Source organism: Mustelus asterias, chromosome 15 (assembly GCF_964213995.1).
Source record: "Mustelus asterias chromosome 15, sMusAst1.hap1.1, whole genome shotgun sequence".
Classification (NCBI taxonomy): Eukaryota; Metazoa; Chordata; class Chondrichthyes; order Carcharhiniformes; family Triakidae; genus Mustelus; species Mustelus asterias.
The window spans coordinates 76,598,769-76,626,613 of NC_135815.1; the positions used below are offsets into that span (position 1 = coordinate 76,598,769).

At 43.2% G+C, this 27,845-nt stretch overlaps 1 protein-coding gene across 4 annotated transcripts in view; it reads right to left on the reverse strand.

Annotated features, from left to right (window-relative positions):
- Positions 1–531: 531 nt before the first annotated feature.
- Positions 532–27,845, reverse strand: part of LOC144504578 (uncharacterized protein C6orf118-like) — a 40,872-nt gene continuing 13,558 nt past the window's right edge. For 2 of the 4 annotated variants that reach the window (XM_078230148.1, XM_078230147.1), the window contains 8 exons: positions 25,049–25,108; positions 21,846–21,970; positions 16,950–17,008; positions 12,499–12,689; positions 9,875–9,928; positions 4,441–4,502; positions 1,192–1,284; positions 532–883 (listed from right to left, as the gene is read on the reverse strand). In XM_078230148.1, the coding sequence (XP_078086274.1) occupies positions 754–883; positions 1,192–1,284; positions 4,441–4,502; positions 9,875–9,928; positions 12,499–12,689; positions 16,950–17,008; positions 21,846–21,970; positions 25,049–25,108 (774 nt within the window). In that variant the 3' untranslated portion in view covers positions 532–753. Of the gene's footprint in view, positions 1,285–4,440; positions 4,503–9,874; positions 9,929–12,498; positions 12,690–16,949; positions 17,009–21,845; positions 21,971–25,048; positions 25,109–27,845 lie in introns of all 4 variants that reach the window. The other 2 variants (XM_078230149.1, XM_078230146.1) reach the window with 1 other exon arrangement.

The window sequence follows — 27,845 nt, forward strand, 5'->3', positions numbered from 1 at the left end:
GCCAATGGCTTTAGTATCCTGCCCATGAAAGTAGGCTCCATCATTTACTTGGATGAGGAGGATAGTGAGGGTCAACATGCGGAGGAGGAAGGGCCTCGGACGATGGCCAGGGCCCACGTGAGGCGCAGGACTAGGGATGCCTGCATAGCTTCTTGGTTTGGGGACAACCAGGATTAGGGCAATAAGACCTCTCCCACCATGAGGTCTCACATCTGCTCACCACTGTGGTGCCTGTGGGCCATCTCTCTGGAACAGCCAGCCACCCTGACAGTCACGTCTCCATAACCAGTGGCCTTGAACTTCCATACAGCTCATCCCTTCTGCCCTCATATTGATGCCTGCATGTGGGGGTTCATTCTCACTGCAGTCGTCCACCCCCCAGATAGAGTTTTCAGGCCTCATGAGGCAGGGAGCCACCACTTGTTAGTCCCCCACTCTGCCTATGCAGGCTGGCCTCTCATGGGACCCCACCCAAGGATCTCACAGTCACCCCCCCCCCCCCCCCCCCCCCCCCAACCCCATGCTGGCCTTCTGGATTCACCTGCTCCCACCCACTCTTCAGCTCCCACTCTGGAACAGCAATCCCTCAGTGGCTATATCACTACAAACGCAGCAAGGAGGACACAGGAGGTGCTGCCTGCAAGCCAGCCACCAGACCCTTTTAAACCTCGAGACGCCCAGACATGCATGGCCGCTAAGGCCTGTGAACAACCCCTCCCCCGAGACGCCAAAACCGAGTGTATTAAACTAAAGTCACCGGCCTTCCACAGCGTGTTTCTGATTACGCCGCCTGCAAAGGGGGTTGAGAATCGTGATCTCGCCGGTGAGAATTGCATTTCCCAGTCTTGTGCCTTCGTTGGCATTCCAGCTGATCGCTAACATCCTATTGGTAGCAAACATTAGTTGAAAATATTTCTGCGAAATGTCTTGGGGCATTTTACTATATCAAAAGGTACAATATAAATGTAAGTAATAGTTATTATCATTAGGAAAGAATTCTCAGAAACATATAGTACAGAGGATCGAATTTGGAAATTCATTGAGTGATGATACATATACATGATAGTTACATTCTCCCTCAAATTTTAACAACTTTATGCCAAAATGCATTTTCTCTAATCCTTTCATCGCACACACATTTAGATCAATAAAGGTTTTGTGGGAGTTGCAATATTATGGAGTATATTTTACTTGGGGACCCATTCGCAGACCCATTCCTTAGGGCTCAGGGCAGTTTTAATGTCAGCGGGATCCACAATGCCTTTAATCATGTTCCATAAGTGCCTGAAAGAGAGAGCAATGCTTGGATCAGAAAAATATTTCGCAGTATAAACTCCTACCCACATTATCCCCTCATTTTATTAACACTAACATAGTCTTAGTGATTCTACATCACATGGGATCCGGGGTGAGGTATCTAAATGGATACAAAATTGGCTTCGAGGGTGGTTGTAGAGGGTTGTTTTTCAAACTGGAAGCCTGTGACCAGCAGTGTGCCTCAGGGGTCAGTGCTGGTTCCACTGTTATTTGTCATTTATATTAATGATTTGGATGAGAATATAGGAGGCATGGTTAGTAAGTTTGCAGATGACACCAAGTTTGGTGGCATAGTGCACAGTGAAGATAGTTATCTCCGATTGCAACAGGATCTTGATCAATTGGGCCAGTGGGCTGATGAATGTTAGATGGAGTTTAATTTAGACAAATGCGAGGTGATAAGAACATAAGAAATAGGAGCAGGAGTAGGCCATCTCGCCCCTCGAGCCTGCCCCGCCATTCAATAAGATCATGGCTGATCTGATAGTGGTTTAGTTCCACTTACCCGCCCGCTCCCCATAACCCTTAATTCCCTTATTGATCAGAAATCTATCTACCTGTGACTTAAACATATTTAACGAGGTAGCCTTCACTGCTTCAATGGGCAAAGAATTCCAGAGATTCACTACCCTCTGAGAGAAGAAGTTCCTCCTCAACTCTGTCCTAAACTGACTCCCCCTTATTTTGAGGCTGTGTCCTCTAGTTCTTGTTTCCTTTCTAAGTGGAAAGAATCTCTCTGCCTCTACCCTGTCGAGCCCCTTCATTATCTTATATGTCTCTATAAGATCTCCCCTCAGCCTTCTAAACTCCAACGAGTACAGGCCCAATCTACTCAATCTCTCCTCATAAGCGAACCCCCTCATCTCCGGTATCAACCTGGTGAACCTTCTCTGTACTCCCTCCAAGGCCAATACATCCTTCCGCAAATAAGGGGACCAAAATTGCACACAGTACTCCAGTTGCGGCCTCACCAGTACCTTGTACAATTGCATCAAGACCTCCCTGCTTTTATACTCCATCCCCTTCGCGATAAAGGCCAACATTCCATTTGCCTTCTTGATCACCTGCTGCACCTGCAAACTGAGTTTTTGCGATTCATGTGATGCATTTTGGTAGATTGAACCAGGGCAGGACTTACTCAGTTAATGGCAGGGCATTGGGGAGAGTTACAGAACAAAGAGATCTAGGGGTACAGGTTCATAACTCCTTGAAAGTGGAGTCACAGTGGACAGAGTGGTGAAGAAGGCATTCGGCATGCTTGGTTTCATCGGTCAGAACATTGAATACAGGAGTTGGGACGTCTTGTTGAAGTTGTACAAGACATTGGTAAGGCCACACTTGGAATACTATGTGCAATTCTGGTCACCCTATTATAGAAAGGATATTATTAAACTAGAAAGAGTGCAGAAAAGATTTACTAGGATGCTACTGGGACTTGATGGTTTGAGTTATAAGGAGAGGCTGGATAGACTTTTTTCTCTGGAGCGTAGGAGGCTGAGAGGTGACCTTATAGAGGTCTATAAAATAATGAGGGGCATAGATCAGCTAGATAGTCAATATCTTTTCCCAAAGGGAGGGAAGTCTAAAATTAGAGAGCATAGGTTTAAAGTGAGAGGGGAGAGATACAAAAGTGTCCACAGGGGCAATTTTTTCACACAGAGAGTGGTGAGTGTCTGGAACAAGCTGCCAGAGGTAGTAGTAGAGGCGGGTACAATTTTGTCTTTTAAAAAGCATTTAGATAGTTACATGGATAAGATGGGTATAGAGGGATATGGGCCAAATGTGGGCAATTGGGATTAGCTTAGAAACTTTTAACTTTTAAAAAAAAGGGCAGCATGGATAAGTTGGGCCGAAGGGCCTGTTTCCATGCTGTGAACCTCTATGACTCTATCTCTGAGGCCTCCTAGGTCATGAGAAGCTATTTACTTATTAAGCAACAGTTCTATATCATTTTATGGCTGTGATACAGGTTTCAGCAACTGAAGATCAGCGGGTGATGGACACTTTCCCACATGACTTCTTTACAGAATAGCTGATTGCAAAATATGAATTGGACTAAAATGAAGTTATTTCTAAAACACAACACTGTCTGAGAATTTCGAGGGGAGGCGATGGCTTAGTGGTATTATCGCTAGACTATTAATCCAGAAACTCAGCTAATGTTCTGGGGACCCGGGTTCGAATCCCGCCATGGCAGATGGTGGAACTTGAATTCAATAAAAAATATCTGGAATTAAGAATCTACTGATGACCATGAAACCATTGTTGATTGTCAGAAAAACCCATCTGGTTCACTAATGTCCTTTAGGGAAGGAAATCTGCCATCCTTACCTGGTCTGGCCTACATGGGACTCTAGAGTCACAGCAATGGGTTGACTCTCAACTGCCCTCTGAAATGGCCTGGCAAGCCGCTCAGTTGTATCAATCGCTACAAAGTCAAGGGCGGAAAATGCTAGCCAGCCAGTGCTGCCCATGTCCCACAAATGAATGGAAAAAAATGTCTACTTTATGTATGTGGGCAGCTAGAAAGAGAGAGAGAGATCCTCCTCATATTCGACCTCAAGCCGCAACATCAGCTGGCCAGCGAAGAGGAACGAAATAGATTTCTTAAAGTTAATATGTTCCTTTTGGTTGAAAACTGAGTATTTTTGAATTGAATTTTAACTGGAACTGGTTGCTTTGCAGTGGGCAATTTATAATTGGATTAGAAGCCATTTACAGTGGTTTGTGATCAAACACCTTATTTCACATATTTAACTGTTACCATAACGGGATACAATTATGGCATCTCACTAATTACTTATTGCACAAAGACTAATGTAAAAGAATTAGCTGGAATGTTCTGGCCATTCCCACCAATGGGATCTTCCAGTCCCGCCAACTGCAAACCCCTGTCGCGGATTTCTCGGTAGCAGAGGGTGCATACAAAAGGAATCCCATTGATAGCGGCGGGGCCAGAAGAGCCCGCCTCTGTGAAACACACCACGGAAGGCACGGAAAATCCCACCCATCATATTCAATTGAAGCTAGTTCTATGACGTGACGACCAAATTTATTACCGGCAAAAAATACTGAGTTAATTCCACTGTACGAGAAAACATACAATGACAGACAGATACTCACTCTCTATCCTCTTTGTTCACTTTATATTTAATAAAGGTTGTCTCTATATCATTTTTCTGAGCCTGAAGACAGAAAGTTGGAAAATGTTTTTTATTTTTTTACTCATGAATAAAAAGTGATATAAACCATATTATAGAAAAGAACTTGCATTGTATACAGCCTTTCAAGAACTCCAGTTATCCCAAAGTGCTTTCCAGTGCTTTTGAAGTACAGTCATTGTTTTAACATAGGAACTGTTGCAGCCAGTTTGCACACAGCAAGCTCCCACAAACAGCAATTTGTTTTGGTGATGGGAGTTTGGGCGATAAAAATTGGCCAAGAGACAGGGTAAAACTCCTCAGGTCACCTTCAAGCATTGCTATGAGTTCTTTGATGTCCACCTGGGAGAGCAGATGGCTCTCAGTTTAACATTACATCCAAAAGATGGCACTCCTGACGGTACAGAGCTCCCTCAGTACTGCATTGGAATATTAGCCTGGCTTTTAGGTTTTTGTAATGGTACAGTTCTTGCTGGTTTAACCTTTCTTTGTGCTCAACAAAAGGAAGCAGTGGGGAAGTGCTCGTTGCAGCACGATCATCAAGCAGGTCAAACAAGCACAGGCCATAATGCTTCTTCTGCTTTGGTCAGAAAGCACGTTGCAACACCAACCTCAGAATAATCTCCAGTTGCACCAATGTGAGATTTTCCCATTCCTATACCAGCCAATTTTAAGAATGCAATGTACTGCTTATGTAACCCCTCTTTCATCCTTCTTTACCTGTTTCACTCAAAAAAGTCAACAACTCCATCCTTTTCCTCTGTCTCTCCTTTGTGTGCTGCCCTAGCATGGTTCCACTCCTACCTGAACCGGTGCAGCGAGTGCCTCTCCTGTATTGGTTTTTGGTCTATCTACAAGGCTCAATCAATAGCCCCCTTTTTTTTCTTTGGTCGCATAAATTCATAGGCATGATGTCAGTTTGCATCTATATGCACATTGATGAGTCATGTTTCTTTCATTCTGCACCACTCCTGACTCCTCACCCTCTATGCTGTTGTACGACGGCTTAGTTGATATCAAATAAATAAGAGCCTTGGGGTATTTTTCTCATTGATAATACGAACATATGAGTTAGGAGCATGATTAGATCACTCTGCCTCTCAAGCCTGCTCTACCATTCAATAGGGTCATAGCTGATCTGATTATAATCTCAACTCCACATTCCCATCTACCCCTAATAACCTTTAACCCTCTTGCTTACCAAGAATCTATCTACTTCAGTTTCAATAATACTCAAGGATTCTGCTTCCACTGTCTTTTGAGGAGAAGAGGTCCAAAGATTCACAATCCTCTCAGAGAAACAATTTCTCCTAATCTGTCTTAAATGGACAACAACTTACTTTTAAACATTGACACCTAATTATAGATTCTCCCACAAAAGGGAACATCCTTCCCACATTCACTTTGTCAAGACCCCTCAGGATCTTATATGTTTCAATCAAGTCACATCTTACTCTTCTAAATTCCAGCAAATACCAGCCTCAGAAGACAACCCTTCCATTCCAAGTGTTAGCTGAGTAAACCTTCCCTGACCTACTTCCAATACATCTACATCTTTCCTCAATTAAGGAGATCAATATTGTACACAGTACTCGAGATCTGATCTGATCATAGAATCCCTACAGTGCAGAAGGAGGCCATTCGGCCCATCGAGTCTGCACCAACCACAATCCCACCCAGGCCCTATCCCCATAACCCCATGTATTTACCCTACTAGTCCCCCTGACATTAAGAGGCAATTTAGCATGGCCAATCCACCTAACCCGCACATCTTTGGACTGTGGGAGGAAATTGGAGCACCTGGAGGAAACCCACGCAGACACGGGGAGAATGTGCAAACTCCACACAGACAGTCACCCAAGCCGGGAATCGAACTCGGGTCCTTGGCGCTGTGAGGCAGCAGTGCTAACCACTGTGCCATCATGCCATCCCCTGTGCCACCGTGCCACCACCATGGTCTCACCTTTGCCCTGTATAACTGAAGCATAACATCTCTGCTTTTATATTCAATTCTCCTTGCAATAAATAATCACTTTCTTTTAGCTTTCCTAATTACTTTCATGTACTAGGACATCCCAATCCCTCTGTATTCTCATTGCTCTGCAATCTCACACGATTTAGATAACATGCTTCATTTTTATTCTTTCTGCAAAAATGGACAATTTCACATTTGCCCACAATATACTCCATTTGCCAGATCTTTGTCCACTCACTTAACCTATCTATATCCCTTTGTAGTCTCATGTCCTTTTCAAAACTCACTTTCCTACCTATCTTTATAATCAGCAAATTTAGCAATCATACCTTCAGTCCCTTCATCTAAGTCACTTACATAAGTTGTAAAAGGTGCAGGTCCCAGCATTGATCCCTGTGGCACACCACACGTTACATCTTGCCAGCCAGAAAAAGACCCATTTATGCCTAATCTCTGAGTCCTGTTAGCTAGCTAAACTATCAATGTCAATATGTTACCCCCCCCCCGCCATACCATGAGCCTTCATTTTCCATAATAATCTTTGAAGTAGCAGTTTATCAAATGTCTTTCGTTAATCTAAGTACAGTACATCAACCAGTTCCCCTTTATCCATAGCATGTGTGACTCCTTCAAAGAACTCTAATAAATTGGTTAAACACAACTTAACTCTCACAGAAACATGTTGACTCTGCCCGATTACCTTGGAATTTATCTAAGTGTCCAGCCAGAACATCTTTAACAATAGCTTCTAACATTTTCCCTATGACAGATATGAAGCTAACTGGCCTATTCCTTCCTGCTTTCTGTCTCCCTACCTTTTTGAATAAAGGAGTTACATTCATTATTTTCCAACCTAATGGAACCTTCCCAGAATTGAGGAAATGCTGGAAAATTAAAACCAATGCATCAACTATCTCACTAGCCACTTCTTTTAAGATCCTTGGATGAAGTCCATCAGGACTCGGGAAACTGTCAACCCGCAGAGCCAACATGTTGCTCAGTACCACTCCCCTGGTAATTTGATTTTCTTGAGTTTCTCTCTCCCGTCAATTTCCTGAGTTCCAGCCATTTCTGGGACGTTATTTGTATCCTCTATAATGAAGATTAATGCCAAAGTACCTGTTAAATTCATCTGCCACCTCTTTATTTTCCTTAATCAATTCCCCAGATTCACTTTCTCTAGCATTGACGCTCACTTTACTGTTTTTTATATTATTTCTTGAAACTCTTACCAACTATAATTATTATTTTAGCTATCTTTCTCTCATGCTTTTCCCTCCTTATTCATCTTTTAGTTATTCTTTTCTTTTTTTATATTCTGTCCAATCTGCTGACGTGCCACCAATCCTTGCGCAATTATATGCTTTTTCTTTCACCGTAACATTTTCAGTTAACCAAAGATGGTGGGTCCTCCCCTTGGAGTTTTTCTTGGCCGCACAGTGGTTAGTACTGCTGCCTCACAGCGCCAGGGACACAGGTTCAATTCCAGCCTCCCGTGGCATTTGCACATTCTCTCCGTGTCTGCATGGGCTTCCTCTGGGTGCTCCGGTTTCCTCCTACACTCCAAAGATGTGCAGGTTAGGTTGATTGGCCTTGCTAAATTGCCTCTTAATGTCAGGGGGATTTGCAGGGTAAATATGTGGGGTTACGGGAATAATGCCTGGGTGAGATTATTATCGGTACAGGCTTGATGGGCTAAATGGCCTCCTTCTGCATTGTAGGCATTCTATGAATTTTTCCTTTTCGTTGGAATGTATCTAGTTTGTGTATTCTGAAATATCCCTTTAAATATCTGCCACTGTATCTCTATTGACCAATCCCTTAACCTAATTTGTCAGTTCACTTTGCCTACCTCTGCTTTCATGCCCTCATAATTTTCCTTGTTTAAGTTTAAAATACTAGTCTTGGACCCATTCTTCTCTTCCTGAAACTGAATGTATACTCCAATCATATTATGATCGTTGTTACCTTGGGGCGCCTTCACTTCCAGGTCACTGATCAATCCTATTAATTAATTAAATCAAATCATTGTTGCTGGAAGGTCAAACATTGCCTTGAGTTCGACAGATAAGATTAAATTATCAGTTTGCACCTAAAATTCTGAACCTTACCACTTCTCCCTTTCCCTCTCTGACAACTCCCTCAGGTGTAGCCTCACCATGTGCTGTTCTGATAGTCCTTTCGCTGAGTAAAGCCTCTAACCTGACCACCACTAAAACTACCTAGTGGCATTTCTGCACCATCATCCACCTCACCACATAGATACTTTTTTTCATTTTTGAGGGACTGCACCTTAATATAGTGGGAAAGTTTGAGAGTTGCTATAAACATGCAGACAGGTTAAATGATAGAAGCCAGATTGAAAGCAGTATACTGACCCCCTTGGTAGAGGGCTATGAGTCAGTCTAACGATCTGCCCATAAAAATGCCTTTCATTACAGAAACAATCCAGAGACAAGACAAGTGTTAGAAATATGTAAATATGAACATCATCAACAACAACATGGCCAGAATTCTCCGGCTGTTCATCCTGGTGGGATTCTCCGGTCCCGCCAGCAGCGTACCCCCGCCTGCGGGTTTCCTGTCGGTGTGGGATGACGTCAATGAGAATTCCTATTGACAGCGGCGGGACCAGAGAATCCCACCACTAGCAAACAATGCGCCAAATCCCGCCGGCGGGAAACACTCGACTGGGAGGTTGGAGAATCTCACCCCAACTATTTATATAGCACCATAACATAATGAAAATTCACAGAAACATTACAAAATAAATGATGACACTGTGCCACAGCAGGCGATGTTAGGTCAAATGACCAAAAGCTTGATCAAAGAGGTAGGTTTAAAGAAGTGTCTTAAAGGTCAAAGCGAGGTAGAGAGACAGAGAGGTGTAGGGAGGGAATTCCAGAGCTTGGGGTCTGGGCAGCTGAAGGCATGAACACCAGTAGTGGAGAAATTATGATTGGGAATGCATAAGAGGCTAGAATTAGTGCACAGATATCTTGAAGGTTATGGGGTTTGGGGAGGTGACAAAGATAGAGTGGGGCATGGTCATGAAAGGTTTTGAAAACAAGGATGAGAATTTTAAAATCAACTCTTGAAAATTGCAATTTGTTGGATTGGTGGTGGAGTGTGAATAATAATTTACTGACAATTAGTTCTGGACTAGGATGGTATTGTGACTGTTCCCACTAGGAGCTGGACTGAGGTCACCCAAACCCTTTCCAAAGGAGCCTTGCAGCCAACACCATGAACAGACACTCTGCTGAGTTCAAGTGCAAGATCTAGAAGTGCATTTGCCAGTCCTTCAGGAAGTTTTTCCACAGGGAAGTGAAACTGAGATCAGAGTACATTCAGGGAATCGGAAAATCACATTAAGAAATACACTGAAGACTTAACCAAAACTGAGAATAAAACTACTCACTTTTATTTTGCTGCTCAGAAACTCATTAGACTTCTTCAGTTGTGAAAGTTCACCCTGTTGTAGATTAGAATATTAGCTGCAATACTGTAACTCATCTTAACAAGCTTCGCAACCTTGTTATTTAATTCTTAATATGTACTGCTAGCTTGTTTTACAGACCATCGCAAACTGAACAAGAGGCATCAGAATTGGACTTTGGAGAATTCCCCTGAAACAGGGAGCAGAATTTTCCCAGAAAATGGTAAAGTGTCAGCTTCTAATTGAAAACTGATGTGTTTCTCCCTCGAGAAACAGCCAGATTTTCTCTCCAGATCTTCTTTGTCAAAAAAATTGTTTTGCACTATCATTCTTGAGGGATAGGGCCTGAAGATGCCTGTAAGCCTGGCTCCTTGAGATACAGGCCTCCCTCACAGACATCGGGAAACCCCCAACCACCCCCCCGCCCCCCCCCCCCCCCATTCATGATTGCCAACAATCTCCACCTTTCCCCCAACTCCCCATTCATCATCGCTGACAATTCCCCTCACCCCCATTCATCAATGCCAGCAATCACCCCCCCCCCCCGCCAATTGTGGCCAGTCCTCCTAGCCCCTCCCCCTTGGCAGTACAATTGGCACTGCAAAGGGGGCAGTGCCAGGGCACTGCAGTGCCATGTCCGACCACTCGGGGGCTACACTGGCCTCCGTGCCCCCAGCATGGTCAACCCAACTGCTGCAAGGGAGTAGTGATTCCCGCCGGCGTGACATCACTGGGTGTGAATCTGATTACGCCGCTGGCAGGGAGCGCAAGTCTCGTTATGGTCCTCTTGCAAGGGTTAGCAGCCATAACAGGAGTTGCGCCCACCGCAAACGAGCCTGGAAGATTGCGGCTAAGGATTCCTCTGATAACTTGTTATTTTTATAAACTCATACTTTATATTCTAGTAATTGAAATGCAATTCAACATTGTCAGTTGTATTTCCTCAAAAGTACACAATTAGAAGCGAGGCAGGGAGGGTGATAGAAGAGAAGAGTGCTGAAAATAATCAACCATCACGTCAAACACACAAACTGCACCAGAAGCAAAAATGGAAACTTACCCTTCCCTCATATACAATATTTCCAGTATGTGTGTTTGAGGTGGTGGGTGGGTGGTGTCATTGCGTATGTCTACAATATGGCTTCAAAATAAACAATAAAGCCTAGAATTTGCCGCGGTCTGTGTTGGATTGCTTCATCTCCCCTAGTTAGATGGCTGAGGCACAAATACTTACCTCGGGGCCCATGAGTTAAGAAGAATCCATTCGGGTTTCTACTCATAATCTTTACTCGATGGCTCTTTTGTAAGTGAAGACTTGGTGGACCATCAGACAGGGCTCAGCTATGATGCCTCCATGACCAAATGGTCTACTGGCATTCAATGCTCAAGCTCACACATGAACAACATATTTTATATCATAAATCTAATCCTGCATAAAAGCTGGAGGTTTTCATACAAATGATGGCCCTGCCCCCCTTGCAGTAGAGTCTGGATTGAGTCTGCCTTGACAGGGCTGGGAAGACACAGCCTGATTTAACAGCCAGCTGCCTCTTAAGTGGTTCTAGGGATGTCACACCTAGAGATGCCCAGCAATCAGAAGGCCATCAGCTCTTCAAGCAGTGCAATCGGGTGCGGTGGACTGCTGGGACTATAGCAGTCTAACACAAGTAGCAGCAATGCAGGCTGGATTCCAGGGCAAGTTGGGGGCAACTTCACCAGAGTCTGTTAGGCATGCTCTGGTGAGAGGGACAGGGTGAGTCACAGAGTGCCCAAAAAAAAGGAACTCCTTCACCCCAAGCCCATACACAGTGTGCCAAGGTTCATCCGGGGGCTTTGTCACGTGGCCTGGGCATCCTGCGCCACTGGTAAAATATCAGCAGTGGCAGCAAGAGGCCTTTAAGTGCCATTAATTTACCTTTAAGGGCCTCAACTGGCACAAGGAGAGACGGGCTGTGTAACCCATTCCTAGTTGCAGCAGATCTGAGTACACCATGGGGGTGGCACCCTCTACCTTGTCACCAGAGTTCGGTAGAGAAGACATGGCAATGGGGCGAAGGTGAGGGAAAATAAAAAAGATTTGTATTTATATAGGGTGGAATTCTTCCATTTTGAGACTAATTCCTGTGGGAGGGGTGGGAATGGAGAATTTCCCACTGTGGTGGCTGGCGGGCAAACCCTTCAAATCAAGAGGTTAATCACTCTCGGATTAAGAATTATTTCCTGAATTCATTATCTATTACTACTTATATTTCTGGCTCCTGGTTTTGGACTCTCCTAAAGGGGAGTCCTATGTCCATAAGTTTAAAGATCTTCCATCAGATCACCCCTCATTCTACTTCAGAGAAAAGAGCCCTAAGCTACTCAGTATTTCCTGATGGTTATGACATCTCACTCCTGGGGATAAGGCCTCGAGAAATATGTCAACCACAATTGGCAACCCCTCTGGCACAGATGGGAAGGTTATAACAATCACGACAAAAACCGGAAATTGCTGGAAAAACTCAGCAGGTCTGGCAGCATCTGTGGAGAAAGAAACAGAGTTAACGTCTTGAGTCCATATGACTCTCCTTCAGAGCTTTTGTTTTTAGTACAACAATAATAAATACCAAAGTGTCTCTGTAGGAGCTCTGCAGAGCATCAGTGATTATAGAGGGCACCATGGAGTGCTTCAATTCAGTCTCCAGCTCTTGAATCTTCACCGTTGTTTTATAAATACTGTCTCTCAATGACAACACCTGTTCCACACCAGACAGCAGCTGTTTTTTAGGTTTCAAGGGCTTCAGAGTAGATGGTGCTTCTACAATAAAGAGAGACTTGCATTTATATAGCACCTTTCACAACCCCCTGGGCATCCCAAAGCACTTGACGGATAAATAAATGTAGTCGATTTTGTAATCCAGGAAAAGCAGCAGCCAATTAGCACCCCCAAATAGCAGTGGGATACTGACCAGATCCCGTTACTTGTTGGTTGATGGGTAAATATTGACCAGGGGCGAATTCTACTTTTCTTCATGGGATCAATGGCCACCCGAGACTCGCCCTTTTAATGCCTCATTCAATAGACATCATGACATTATTATACAGCTCACAATTCTCATTGGGGTAGCTTTATAGACAAGCAGTACTAGGAAATAAGTAAAAAACCAAGCCATGCGTTAAATTAATATCTATTATTTTAAATATAAGTGATGTGTATACAGTGGAGCTACTTCCTCTGGTGGGGAAATCCAGAACAAAAATGGCACAATTTTAAAATTAAAGCCAGATCAAACAGGACTGAAATCAAGAAGCTTTTCTTTTACGTAAATAATGGTAGAAATCTGGAATGCACTCCTGTAAATTTAAATTTTCATGAACGTGGTTGATTGATAGGTATTTCTTGGGGAAGGAAAGTGGAGCACAGGTAGTGGAATTTAGATACTGATAAGTCCTGATCTAATAGAACAAATTCATGTGCCTGAATGATCTCCTATTTTCATGTACTGCAGCTGAGCAGTGATTATGTAAGTACTTCCTACAGTATTAGCTCAAATCTACACAATTACATACCAGGATAGAATGGTGCTCCACTATTTGATTTCCTTTCATAAGGAAATCATTTTATTGTGGGCTGCAAACAGGCCAGCAGGGATGATAGTTCATCTGCCAGCTTGCCAGAGAATGAAGTCATGGGGAGTAAGTTCTGCTACAGGGACTCACAGGAAGACTTGGATGGGGTAGCCTACAGGACAATGCTGATAAGCATGCACTGAGATGTTTGGTACATTGGCTGGACTGCTAGGCAGCCCCTTCTCACATTCAAGGAACCTGGAGAAATCTGTCTGCACGTGATCAATGTATCCCCAGGATACATTGATCACGCAGAGCTTGGAGTCCGTACTTTCCAGCGTGAAAGTGGTACCAGCTTCATGCCAGGACTTGTGGACTGTGCCATGATGCATCATCTGTTTGCTACTGTCTCAGTTCCCAATGCAGCAGAAGATAAAGCTACCCAACATCTGGGCAATAGAAGCTTTGATGCAAATCATGAGATCTATGCTTGCTGCCATGCAAGCGGACTGCTTCCAGCCTGGTTTCAGATATCAGTACTCAAGGGGGCGTGCAGGTTTTCACAACAGTACAGCAATCTGTTCTCTAATATATTACCAGATCAGTATCCATGCTGTTGGCTCTCAGTGAGCCAACCCAGTATGCTGCCACCATGCTGAGTTGTGTTAATGTTGCAGTAGTGGGTATGAGTATGGGTGTTACTCGCTAAACTACTATTTGTTATTTTTCCCTAATTGAGCAAGGAAGAATTAACCATGTTGTTGTTCAACATTCCCGTCAGATTGGGACTTTGGGACTATGTTTATCAGAATATTAGGTCAGTTGTCAGGTTTCTAGTGAGTGGAGGTTGAATGGCCACTTGCTCAATGAAACAAGAAAAAAAGTCCACCATTTGTTACCTTCTTTGTTCCTGTTCTCTCTGACCCCTCTAAATGAGGATGCATTTAGATTATGGGACTACTTTGTGTTGTCTACCTTGTTGTCCAACAGGATTTTGATGCTCAACAAACCTGTGGTGACCATGTCATCATGATACAAAATATATGCAATATTAAAACAAATGCATGATCTTTCAAAAGAGGTTTCGAGATTTTAAACTATTGGCAATCAAGACTGATACACTTCACTGGTACAGCCAGGAGGACAGCTTCAAATGGGTTCTGCAAGCCAAGTAGATCCCACAAAGCAAGCCTACTGTATCTACTCTCAAAGGGTGGTGACAATCTACTAACTGAAAAATTCTGTAGATGCATGCTTCCATTTATTTTAATAAACACAAATTTCTTCAAGGGTAAACAGCATCTATCTTATCAGAGTTGATATATAACGAGACTCAGGATGACAAGAAAATCAACAAAGCCCTACATGTTGGGTTTTGCACTCTAACTCTTGTCTTGTTTATTCTGTGTTGCCCATTTCCAAACACAATGTCCAGACACTGAATAGACCATTAGTCCATGGTCAATCTTCTGTAATCTTTCCTTTTGCGCAAACGTTCCCTATTCCTTTCAAGCATTTGTTCCGACAGATCTATTAAGATGAAGGTTGAGCACATTTGGATGTTGTTGCATCACCCCAGCTTGACAAAATTGCATATTTCAATCCTCGCTAGCAGTCATACAGCACTAACCATCATTCACGTACCTCAATGATTTGTGAGAACTGTCAACTACCAGCTATACAAAACTAAGTTCTTTAGTTAACATCCTGCGTCACTGGATTCCTGAAGAAAATTTTGAGAACAATCGGACCACTTTTCTTCCAAAGATCAGCCCTGTTTTCGCACAGTGCTTCAGAGAGCAGTCTCACAGATCTAACTGTATCGTCATCATCATAAACTGTGCAAGTGCAAATTATAGAACCATAGAATATCTACAGTGCAGAAAAAGGCCATTCAGCCCATCGAGTCTGCCCCGACTCCCGCCCTATCCCTGTAACTGCACACATCTACCATGGCTAACCCACCTAACCTACACATCTTTGGACACTAAGGGACATTTTATCATGCTCATTCCCCTAACCTGCGCATCTTTGTAACTCTGGGAGGAAACTGGAGCACCCAGAGGAAACCAATCCAGGCACAGGGAAAATGTGTAAACTCCACACAGTCATCATGGTTGGAATCGAACCCGAGTCCCTGGCGCTGTGAGGCAGCAGTGCTAACCACTGTGCCGCCATGCTGTCCCTCGGATGATGTGCCACGTGGGCCATGCCAAATGCAGTACATTTGTAATTCTTGGTAACTCCAGCTTTGTAACATAGGCCATTTGACTTGTATTTTAACTTCAACCATAAGAGTATCTCAGCTCCACACCCCCACCCCAAAGCCCCAAGTATGAATAACTGTACCTCCCACCATTCACCCTATGCTCTTTCAGAGTGAGATTGCCAAGCTTACACAAATGTCTTCCAAGCTATTGGTGGTTTTGTGCTGTTGTGCTAATAATAAATTAATTATTTATCATAACAAAGAAAACTTAAACATACAATGAAGTTGGAAAAATGATGTCGGTTGAGATAGTGGGTGAATACTTGCATTCGCAAGTAGTACATTTCCATATCAAAATATTCCAAAAGAACACATAATGCAGGTTATTTTGTCTTGGCCAATAGTGGAGTTTGCATATTCCCCCCACTCTGATTCAGAGCAGCCTAATGGCATACCAGCTATTGATTAATAACTATTCAGCACTTACACATCACATAACAGCTGAGGTCACTCCCACGTCTGCGTGGGTTTCCTCTGGGTGCTCCAGTTTTCTCCCACAATCCAAAGGTGTGGGGGTTAGGTTGATTGACCATGCTGAATTGCCCCTTAGTGTCAGGGGGCTAGCTAGGGTAAACAAGTGTGACAGGGATGGGCCTGAGTGGGATTGTGGTTGGTGCAGACTCGATGGGCCAAATAGCCTCCTTCTGTACTGTAGGGATGCTATGATTCTATGTACAATAGGTGATACCAAATCTCTCAAGTTTCATTTTGACTTCAATCGAAATTAAAATCAGTAGTGTGTGTGACAAGCTGCTAAGCTGATGTCAACTGTTTTACATTATCAGCCAAATTTAAAATTACCCCCATTAAGTTAGTGCAGTGGCAATCAAGAGTACTGAGTATCTATTAAGTTAATGAAATATAAAGAATTATGTCCAAACCTTTTAAAAAATAATTTTTGAAATAAGCAATTCTCAAACTTATAGAATAGCATTTTGGAAATATGCCGAATGGCCAGTTTCTGTACTGTTGGCATCCTATATTTCAAATACAAATGAAAAAGGGTGGAGGTGGGACTGGGTAAGATGCTTTTTCAGAGAGTTGGGGCAGACTCGATGGGCCGAATGGCCAATTTCTGTACTGTATGTACTCTATATTTCAAATATAGATCCATAAAGTGAAAAAACAACTTACTGTTATATTTATAACTGGATCCTCTTATATTCCCAGGTTGTTGGCTCCATGTCAATCCTGAAGGGTTGGACACCCTACTTAACTCTGAAGCAAAACTTGACTTACCTTGCTGCTTACATAGGGACTCCGCTTTTGAAAGTTCTCTCTCAAGTTCATCCCTTAGCCTAAACAAGAAACATGTTTACCAGATATGTTAAAAGCAGGCATCAGGGACTAGAGTCACAACAAGATGTGGTTTTACCTTTTACAAGCCCACATTGCTCTGACCATTTTCTATCCCAACCATCCCTACATCAATGGATCCTGAACTATCCATCCACCTGAGTGATCTCAGCTGTTATGTGATGTGTAAGTGCTGAATAGTTATTAATCAATAGCTGGTGTGTCATTAGGCTGCTCTGAATCAGAGTGATGGTATTTAACCAAACTTTCAATCCAATATATATCAGCTCATGAAACACAAGACTGAGACATGTGGGCTGCATGAAGGAATCGAGCGTGTGATGCATATGCGGCTGCCAATGGTTTGACGGGGTGATGGTGGCCAGGTGGCAGTGTTGGTGGAGAACAAAAACGGCAAAAGATAATGATAGCCCATCAACAAAGTTACCCCGTGTTGGATGTGTTGGCATTGCTTGATTGACATCTTTAAGTGGTTATAATCAATTTTTCTTTCTGGGATCTCTTCTGTCAATGTCTATTTACCCAAGATTAAAGGCTTTGAAATGTTTGGAGTCTCTGTTCTTGATACTTTAATTAGCTGTCAGATTGATACTTTTATAGAGTTGTAGGAATAACAGTCTTTTTTAAAAGATTTGTTTTGGTTGGGTTTTTTTCTGAGCAGTTCCACACATGCCATTGTTACTATATGATTTATTGGTTCTGCACATAGTGTATATTGGGTGAATGAGCATGGAAGGGCCCTGAGATGGCAAGGATGGTATCAGGGGCTATGAGGGGTTGGATGGTGGGCATGAGATGACATGGAAGTATGAGGGGTCATGGAAAATGCATTGGGGTCATGAGTTGGCATTGAGGGGGCATGAGCATGACCTTTTGAACTTACCTTTCAAAAGGTTTCTGAATCCAAACTATGGGCGCAATTTTTTTTAAAAAACGAAGTGCCCAACGGGCGAGAATAGGGGAGTTTTTCCCACTCATTGTTTGGGCAAGCTTAGTGGGATAAATTTTCAGCACTCTGTGCATCAAAGAGTCCTTGAGGGGATTTACGCCGGTGGGGGGCAGGGGGGACTAATCCAGCCCGAGAGACCGGCTGCAGAGGGGACTAACTCACAAGCGCTCCCCACCCCGACCCACCCCCCCACCCCACCCACCCCCCCCACCCCCCCGCCCCACCCTCCGAAGTCCGGCCTTCCAAAGGTTGGAAGTCCGATCCCCGGACCTGATCTTTGATCACTGGCCCCGGCCACGGCCTCCCGATGGACAGCACCAACTTCTGAACCTTTGATGGCCGGACCCGGCCTCCCGATGGCTGCCCACCCCGATGACTGGCTTCCAATTCCCCCCCCCCTCCCACACTTATCCCTGATGGCCAGCCTCTGATTCCACGCTCCGCCCCCCTTGCCCCGCCGGCCCCACCAGCAGCCCCCACCTCTCCCCAGGCAGAGTTCCCCCAACCTTGGTCTGGTTCTGCCCCCCTGGCTCCACCCCCTTGGCACTGCCCAGTGCCTGCTGGGTACTACCAGGATGCGAGGCTGGCATTGCTCAAAGTGCACACCCCTCCCCGCTCCCGATCTCCTGGGGGGGCCATTGGTGGCCTGATATCAGGAAAATTGAGAATGATAGGAGATGCCTATCTTCACAATGGAGCCGGTGAGGTTGGGTGTGCAAAATGTGGGTTCGCTACCCGCACCCTCATCCAGTGCTAATGAACATTCAGCTGCTAGGAATGGGGTCAAGGAACTGGAATCTCAGAATCAGGTCCCGCCTGCCATTTTTAAATAGCTCCAGAGTTGCTCCAACTTGGCTAAAATCCAGGCCCAAGTGTAGCCATTCAAGCACCAAGACTTAACTCTGCACGTGGTTGAAAATTCAGTGTCTATTCCTTGAATAATATTGAAACACATCAGTTATAAATTAACCTTTTCAACTCAGGAGAAGAAATTTCCCAATTAAACTTTCATTTCTATGACTACCAACAAGTCACAAGGGAACATGAATATAAATTTTGTCACATTTGTTTTATACATAGACAGTTTTACATACTGTAGCTTTATTCAGGTGAGAAGGGTGGCACGGTAGCACAGTGGTTAGCACTGCTGCTTCACAGCTCCAGGGACCTGGGTTCGATTCCCGGCTTGGGTCACTGTCTGTGTGGAGTTTGCACATTCTCCTCGTGTCTGCGTGGGTTTCCTCCGGGTGCTCCAGTTTCCTCCCACAGTCCAAAGATGTGCGGGTTAGGTTGATTGGCCATGCTAAAATTGCCCTTAGTGTTCTGAGATGCGTAGGTTAGAAGGATTAGCGGGTAAATATGTAGGAATATGGGGGTAGGGCCTGGGTGGGATTGTGGTCGGTGCAGACTCACTGGGCCGAATGGCCTCTTTCTGTACTGTAGGGATTCTATGATTCTATAAAGTTTTGATTCTGTTGAAGTCTGGTGAAATAGTAACTAGAAATCCTGCATTTAAAGAAGTACTGTTGCAATGAAGATACTAATTTAGCTGTAAATGTTTGGTAGGTCTCCCTTTTATAGTTTAACATATTACATACTTGTCTATTGACCTAGACACAGCCTCACATGATAATGGGGTTGGGATTAATGGGTTAAATAACCTCTATTCACATAAACTGCAAGAAATGTGTGCAAGCTGTAAATAAAAAGGGATTAGAGACAGCAAATTAATTAGAAGCTTAGCGTCACTTCACACAATCAGGACACCAGATATTGGATCCAATGGGAACATTGTGTGGAGGAGGAAATGTCCATTAACCGCACAAAATTTCAGGACATTTTATGCTGTTATCGAATCATAGTCCATAACGAAAGAGTTGGAATCATAATCCAAATTTGGGCAAAGTTCATTCCAATCTAACAGTAGAGGCACACCCCTTAGTGCATCAGTGTGGTCACCGTTTTGTAGCACAACTATCATCCATACAATGAACAAGGCTATGAATTAGTACTGGGTATAGACCACAAACTAATTTCTCATATGACCCTTCCAAAGGTGACATTGCCTTCAGTATTCAAATTGAATTTTAATTCAGGTATGAAAAGATGAAGGATGTTTAATCAACTGCACAACTCAGTTTTATACTTCTATTTAATATCTCTCGGGAGATTTGGACAAATAAAATTAAGCAATAATGTATTATGCTTCAAGGAACCAATACCCTTTGTTATCAAACTATATGGGATATTGCCCAAAATGCATTTAAACAAAATGCTACACTTGCAAATTTTATATGGTGACTTTAGTTTTCTTCAACGATCCATTAATTAAAGTTTTCCCAATGGCTTACTGGACTACCTGTACTGATCGTAAGTCATACATAACAGGATAGCCCCACGTTTGATCTTTGCCCTGTGCAAAGTTAGCTGATCTCAAGCAGGAGGGCATTATGAGCATAATTATTCTCAGCATACTGGAAAGAGGCAATAGCAAGAAAATCTAGTTCTAGGAGGTGATTATCCCAAAAATAAACTAAGTGCCCAGAGCGCAGGAATACGGGAGATTTTCCTGCCCGTTTTTTGGGCATACTTAGTCAGTTGAATTTCCGGCATTCTGAGTCCGCCAGGGAATCCATGCCAGTGGGGACCACAACTTTTCACAATATACATTAACGATTTGGAGGAAGGAACTGAAGGCACTGTTGCTAAGTTTGCAGATGATACAAAGATATGTAGAGGGACAGGTAGTATTGAGGAAGCAGTGGGGGGCTGCAGAAGGACTTGGGCAGGTTAGGGGAGTGGGCAAAGAAGTGGCAGATGGAATATAATACGGAAAGGTGTGAGATTATGCACTTTGGAAGGAGGAATGGAGGCATAGACTATTTTCTAAATGGGAAAATGCTTAGGAAATCAGAAACACAAGGAAACTTGGGAGTCATTGTTCAAGATTCTCTTAAGGTTAACGTGCAGGTTCAGTCAGAAGTTAGGAAGGCAAATGCAATGTTAGCATTCATGTCGAGAGGGCTAGAATACAAGAGCAGGGATGTACTTCTGAGGCTGTTTAAGGCTCTGGTCAGGCCCCATTTGGAGTACTGTGAGTGGTTTTGGGCCCCAGATCTAAGGAAGGATGTGCTGGCCTTGGAAAGGGTCCAGAGGAGGTTCACAAGAATGATCCCTGGAATGAAGAGCTTGTCGTATGAGAAACGATTGAGGACTCTGGGTCTGTACTCGTTGGAGTTTAGCAGGATGAGGGAGGATCTTATTGAATACAGGATACTGCAAGGCCTGGATAGAGTGGACGTAGAGAGGATGTTTCCATTAGTAGGAAAAGCTGGAACCAGAGGGCACAGCCTCAGGCTAAAGGGACGATCCTTTAAACAGAATTGAGGAGGAATTTCTTCAGCCAGAGAGTGGTGAATCTGTGGAACACTTTGCTGCAGAAGGCTGTGGAGGCCAGGTCATTGAGTGTCTTTAAGACAGAGATAGATAGGTTCTTGATTAATAAGGGGATCAGGGGTTATGGGGAAAAGGCAGGAGAATGGGGATGAGAAAAATATCAGCCATGATTGAATGGCGGAGCAGACTCGATGGGCCGAGTGGCCTAATTCTGCTCCTATGTCTTACGGTCTTATGGAGAACATTCTGGCCAACATAAAGAGAAAATATTGTAGATGCTGGAATCTTAAACAGAAACAGAAAATGCTAGAAAATCTCAGCAGATCTGACAGCGTCTGTGGAGAGAGAATAGAGCCAACGTTTTGAGTCAGGATGACTCTCATCCAAAGGGTCATCTGACTCAAAACTTTGGCAAAATTCTGGCCAGAATAAAGCACCAAAGTAATATTCTCATAAGCAAACCATGAACATACTCATCATTCCTCTGCAAAGCGTTTTTTACTTCCTGTTCCAGACTTAAAACTTTTTGTCGAACTTCCTCAACGTGGTGCGTTTTCACTGTCCTGCTATTCATACCTCGGAGCTGCGCCTGGAATATCTGTTGGATTTAGAAGAACCATTAAGCTTCTTGGAAACCCCTACCTGTAGATTTTTATCAGCAACGGTAATCGACAAAGTAGTGTATCTGCCCTGTCAAATCAGAGGTCACTGTATCTTTGCCCCATTATAGTGCTACAGCACTAAAGTTCTTCCTTGTCTTTAATGGAGGGAAAAAGACAAAGTGAAAGATATATATGGTGGGTAGTTTACATGAAACTAGATCATTCAACTACTGTAAGCAAGCACAGGTTATTCAACATGGGCCCAAAACTAACAAAACTAGATTTAAGTATTTTAGCTTCCTGATTAAAAAAGGTACAATATACATAATGAATTAATCAATGAAAGAGAGAACTGCACTTAAAAGCAGCATGACCTCAGGCGCTTTATTGGTAATTAAGTATTTTATGTTTAATCTTGTTGTATTTTAGGAAACATGGAAGCCAATATTTAAAACAGAAAGTTCCCAGACACAACAAGGAGATAATAACCAGACAGTGTGTGTTTGGTGTTGGATGGGATAAATATTGGCCAGAATACCAGAGCTCCACTGCTTATTTTTAAATATACCTTATTCCCCCTCAAAGGACAGATGGGGCCTCAGAATAACAGCATCTCTGAAAGTATAGCATTCCCTCAGTGCTGCAGCCTAGATAGTGTGCATATATCTCTGGACTCAGCGGTGAGAATGCAACCAATCGATCCAAAGCTGATGCCATATGAAAGGCGGCACAGTGGTTAGCACTGCTGCCTCACAGCGCCAGGGACCCAGATTTAATTCCTAGCTTGGGTGACTGTCTGTAGAGAATCTGCACGTTCTCCCCGTGTCAGCGTGGTTTCATCTGGGTGCTCCGGTTTCCTCCCACCATCTGAAAGACGTGCTGGTTAGGTGCATTGGCCATGTAAAATTCTCCCTCAGTGTACCCGACGAGGCGCTGGAGTGTGGCGACTAGGGGATTTTCACAGTAGTTTCAGTGTTAATGTAAGCCTACTTGTGACTAATAAGTAAACTTAAAACTCAGGAACACTTCTGAGAACAGTTTTGATTAACAGGTTTCTACAACTAAAGCACTCTGTTGACACTTAACCAAAATGCATAGGAGCAGGATTTGTTTGATATTGCCCAGATTCAGTAGCATTGTAGAGCCACTGAGCCATTTTCGGAATACTTTTTCTGATGATAGCCCACAAATTCTCAGAGTTGTTGAATTCAATTTCAGCACTTATCATAGAATCATAGAATCCCTACAGTACAGAAGGAAGCTATTTGGCCCATTGAGTCTGTACCGACCACAATCCCACCCAGGCCCTATTCCCATAACCCCACACATTTACCCTGCTAATGCCCCTGACACTAAGGGTTAATTTAGCATGGCCAACCTAACCCGCACATCTTTGGACTGTGGGGAGGAAACCGGAGCACCCAGAGGAAATCCACACAGACAGGGGGAGAAAGTGCAAACTCCACACAGACAGTGACCCAAGGCCGGGATTGAACCTGGGTCCCTGGCGCTGTGAGGCAGCAGTGCTAACCGCTGTGAGGCAGCAGTGCTAACCACTGTGCCACCGTGACATGATGGGATGTTTAAAAAAATCATTGGGATGTTGGTATTGTTGGCAAAGATTGGCATTTATTGCCCATCCCCTAGTTGCCCTGAGAAGGTGATGGTGGGCCTTCTTATTATTGAAAACTGTGTGGGTGTTGGTGCTCCCGCAATGTAGATAAGGATGCTTCCAGATTTTAATCCAAATTTGAACTCACAACTGCTGGGCCAGAACAATAACTGCCAAGGTTTGATCAATATTACAGGAGCAAAATGTGTCGGTGGGCAGATAAGGCTGAAGATGATTATTGAGGTAAGTGAGTCAAGATCATGAATGTGAGGATAAAGATCTTGAGGTTGACTTGCTGGGGCAGAGGGAGCCAAAAGAACCTGGCAACCGACAAGAACATAAGCAGCAGCATTCTGAACAACTCTTGTCTTGCAGATTCCTAACATTTAGCATTATGCAGCATTCAAATAAATTGAATTCCTTTTAACCACTAAACCACACAGAGATTAACATTTGCATGTGAGTATGCCATTTACACGGGTGGTTAAACACTGGATCATACCGAGATATATATAATATTTTTTTAATCCCATGATTTGTGAAGTAGAAATGGATAGTAAATCAAATAGAGAAGTGAAAAAGAAACAAACTTGGAAAGGGAAAAGCGGAGATAGAATATTCCAGAAGGGGAAACAAAGATAGAAGCAACTTTAATAAATAAATGCATTCATGTAGCCTTTCACTTCATTCTTTTGTTGGTGATTATTTAGTAGAATAGGTTTTATGTCTGTTGGTTGCTTCATTATCATTTATTGCAATTTCAGAGTTATAGGTTTTCATCTTTCAGACAAGGCTGCAAACCGATGCCACACTTGCCCTCTCAGGTTGCGCAAAGACAACATGGCACTATTCAAAGAAGAGCAACCGGGCGTTTTTCCAGTATCCTGGCTAATAATTATCCATTGACCATCATCAGTTAAGCAGATTAACTGGTCAATACCACATTGCTGTCTGTGGGTCCCCTTCTATGTGCAAATTGACTGCAACATTTCATGCATTACATCACTGGCTATATGTTATGAACTACTTCATTTGATGTAAAGTACTTTGGAACATCCTGAGATCATAAAAGGTGCTACGTGAATGCAAGTTTGTTCTTTCTTTTTTTTAATGGAGGTGTGTAATATACAATCATTTTGGTGATATCGTGCTGCATCTGCAGCATAAAAGGAACCTGTGGAAAAGCTGTACCACGTAAATTTATCACACTGCTCTACTGAATACATGATGTGGAGATGCCGGCGTTGGACTGGGGTAAACACAGTAAGAAGTTTAACAACACCAGGTTAAAGTCCAACAGGTTTATTTGGTAGCAAAAGCCACACAAGCTTTCGAGGCTCTGAGCCCCTTCTTCAGGAATACAACCATTTCCTAAAATACTGTTACATACAGTTTCACCTTTCATTCCCTTCCAGAAGTTTCCTCAACACATTCGAAGAGTTGCAATTTTTAAACACATTACCTTGTGTCGATCCATCGGCTGGGATTCCAGGAGTGACATGAGATACAGATCATATTCAACCTGAGGGATGCAGATTCAGAAGAGAAGCAAAGCAGAAAAAGTGAAAACAAAACAATACACAGCATTATTTAGCGATAAAATTGTAGTAACAATGCATTGCCTAAACCAACAATTTGAGAAGGGAAAGAAGAGAGGTGGGAGGAGTGAAAGGTGGGTGGGTGGAGCGGAAAATGGGTGGAATGGTGCATGAGAAGGAGAAAGGTGGAGGGTGTGCTGGAAAGGGAAGGAAGAAGAATAAACAGAGGGAAGAGGAGAAAGAGAATGTGCGTTCTCTCCCAAAGAGAGGGGCCTCTCACCCTCAATCTGTTTCCCTCCTTTCCTTTCTTCCTATCTGTTCCCCTCAAAAATGCTTTGATTATTTTCAAAATTCAGCTTTGTGTTTAAAAAAAAGGAAATTAGACTGCGAAAAGAAATGTCTTCCCTTTCTCGCTGTCTCTATCTGTATCTATCTCTTTGCTATTTTCCCTCCGTCTCACATGCGTATCCATATTACATTGATCCTTCCAAATTGTCAGAATTATAGGTGATAATTCATCAGCTTCAAAAAAGATCTAGGCTGCTTTTACTGAAGCAACTTTAAATAAAGAATCACAAACACACTTTCTTTTTCTAGGTCTTCCCAGTGGGTTTTTTTTTGGAAATTGAAGTGACATGAAATTAAGACATGCATTTTTCAGCTTAATATATTTTCTAAAATTGCCACATAAAAGCCACAGCGTAAGTGAATTAAGAACGCTATAATGTTTCCTCGCAAACACACCCTGCCTCAGTTTTAACAGAAATCACTATATTGATTTTTCCTTTAAAAAGGTTTTGAAATTGTCCCCTTTCAATTTTTCTTCAACATTATTTGAAGGAAAGCTACTGAGCAGAAAGTGCTAAAGGCTCGAAAAATAATCCATCAGCATAGCTGTAAATGGTGCTGATAAATTCTGAGAAGTTAGTCAGATGGCATAATCCAAATTCAGTTCACAGAATCAAAACTCTGGGCAAAAGTGTCAATTCTAAGAAACTGGAAGTTTCAGGTACTGAGGAATGAAATAGCAGTTTTTAAAAATCACAAAATATGTTTAAGCATTGCGTGAAACAGATGCCAAATTGTATAATCAATGTGAGGATTTAACATAGAAAATAAACGTCATAATTGCAGACATTGGAAATGATAATTAGGAAAAAGTGATAGAAAAAGATAGATAAATGTAACAGAAAGTGGTTACATAGGCAGAAGGCTCTTAATCAGATTTATATGTTCTCTTTAAATTGGTTACAGAGATTGATAATTAGTTATGGAGAATGGAGTCCTCTCTTCCTGGCGTTGCAGGTCCACCTCACATAGAGAGGAGAAAACGCGTGTTCCAGGTGTAGAGATTTGGAAATGTGAAGGAGAACTGTTTGGAGACAAGTCTAAAAACCCACAAGCTTGAAACAATTAGGTCACCATCTCGAACAATTAATCATTCCAAGCAGTTTCCAATATTGACAGGATGCAAAGGGTGTGCAGTGATAATATGGATGAGAAGCATTTTGGTGTAAACAGTTTCTTGACTTCTTAATGGATGTCACCCATCTATGAGCTAAAACAGACATTCGCTAAAAGAACAACATGGCATTAAAAGCAACATTTTTAAATAATTCTCATTTTAAAACTTTAAAGAATATATTCTATATGTCCTTTCAGATAGCTCTTCATACAACTATTACGATTACAGTGTGAGGGAATCTATATTTTTAAGTTCAATTTGTATGTTTGTAGAATCATAGAATCCCTACAGTGCAGAGGAGGCCATTCAGCCCATCGAACCTGCACCGAAAACAATCCAACCCAGGCCCTATCTCCGTAACCCCAAGTATTTATCCTGCTAATCCCCTTGACACTAAGGGGCAATTTAGCATGACCAATCAACCTAACTTGCACATTTTTGAGGCAAAAAGAACTGTCTGTAGTCTCTCAGGAATCAGGAGCAAGCTGATAGTGGGAAATTGAAGCTAACCCTTCTTGGAAAATATACATGGACACAGATCAGTGCAAGCAGTTGTGGAGTCCACTGATGCAGAACAGACAAGCTGAAGATTCAAGAAGAGGAGACAAGATCCAGAGCTGAGAACAAGAGAGAATAAGTTGCTGCAACTGTTTCTGTTCACTTCTAACAATTAGGGGCGCACAGTGGTTAGCACTGCTGCCTCACAGCGCCAGCGACCCGAGTTCGATTCCCGGCTTGAGTCACTGTCTGTGTGGAGTTTGCACATTCTCCTCGTGTCTGCGTGGTTTTCCTCTGGGTGCTCCGGTTTCCTCCCACAGTCCAAAGATGTGCGGGTTAGGTGGATTGGCCATGCCAAATTGCCTCTTAGTGTCAGGGGGGACTAGCTAGGGTAAGTGCATGGGGTTAGGGCCGGGGTGGGATTGTGGTCGGTGCAGATTCGATGGGCCGAATAGCCTTCTTCTGCACTGTAGGGATTCTATGATTATCCCAAAGGTGCCTTACCTCTCCCAAAGGCATCCCAGGGCCCAATCCAAAGGAGTACCTTACCTGTCCTATGGATACCCTGGTTATCCATAAGAATCTACTAAGTTCAGACCTTTTCTTAGCTGTTGTAATCTGCACACTTCAGACTCCACACTCCTGTTCTTCCAAAATCACACTTCAGTGGAGGCAACTGGTGATTTAAATGGCCAGCTGTCTCCATGAATCGTGCATACTGGCCAGCTTGACTCCAGACCCACCCCAGCGAAGCTACA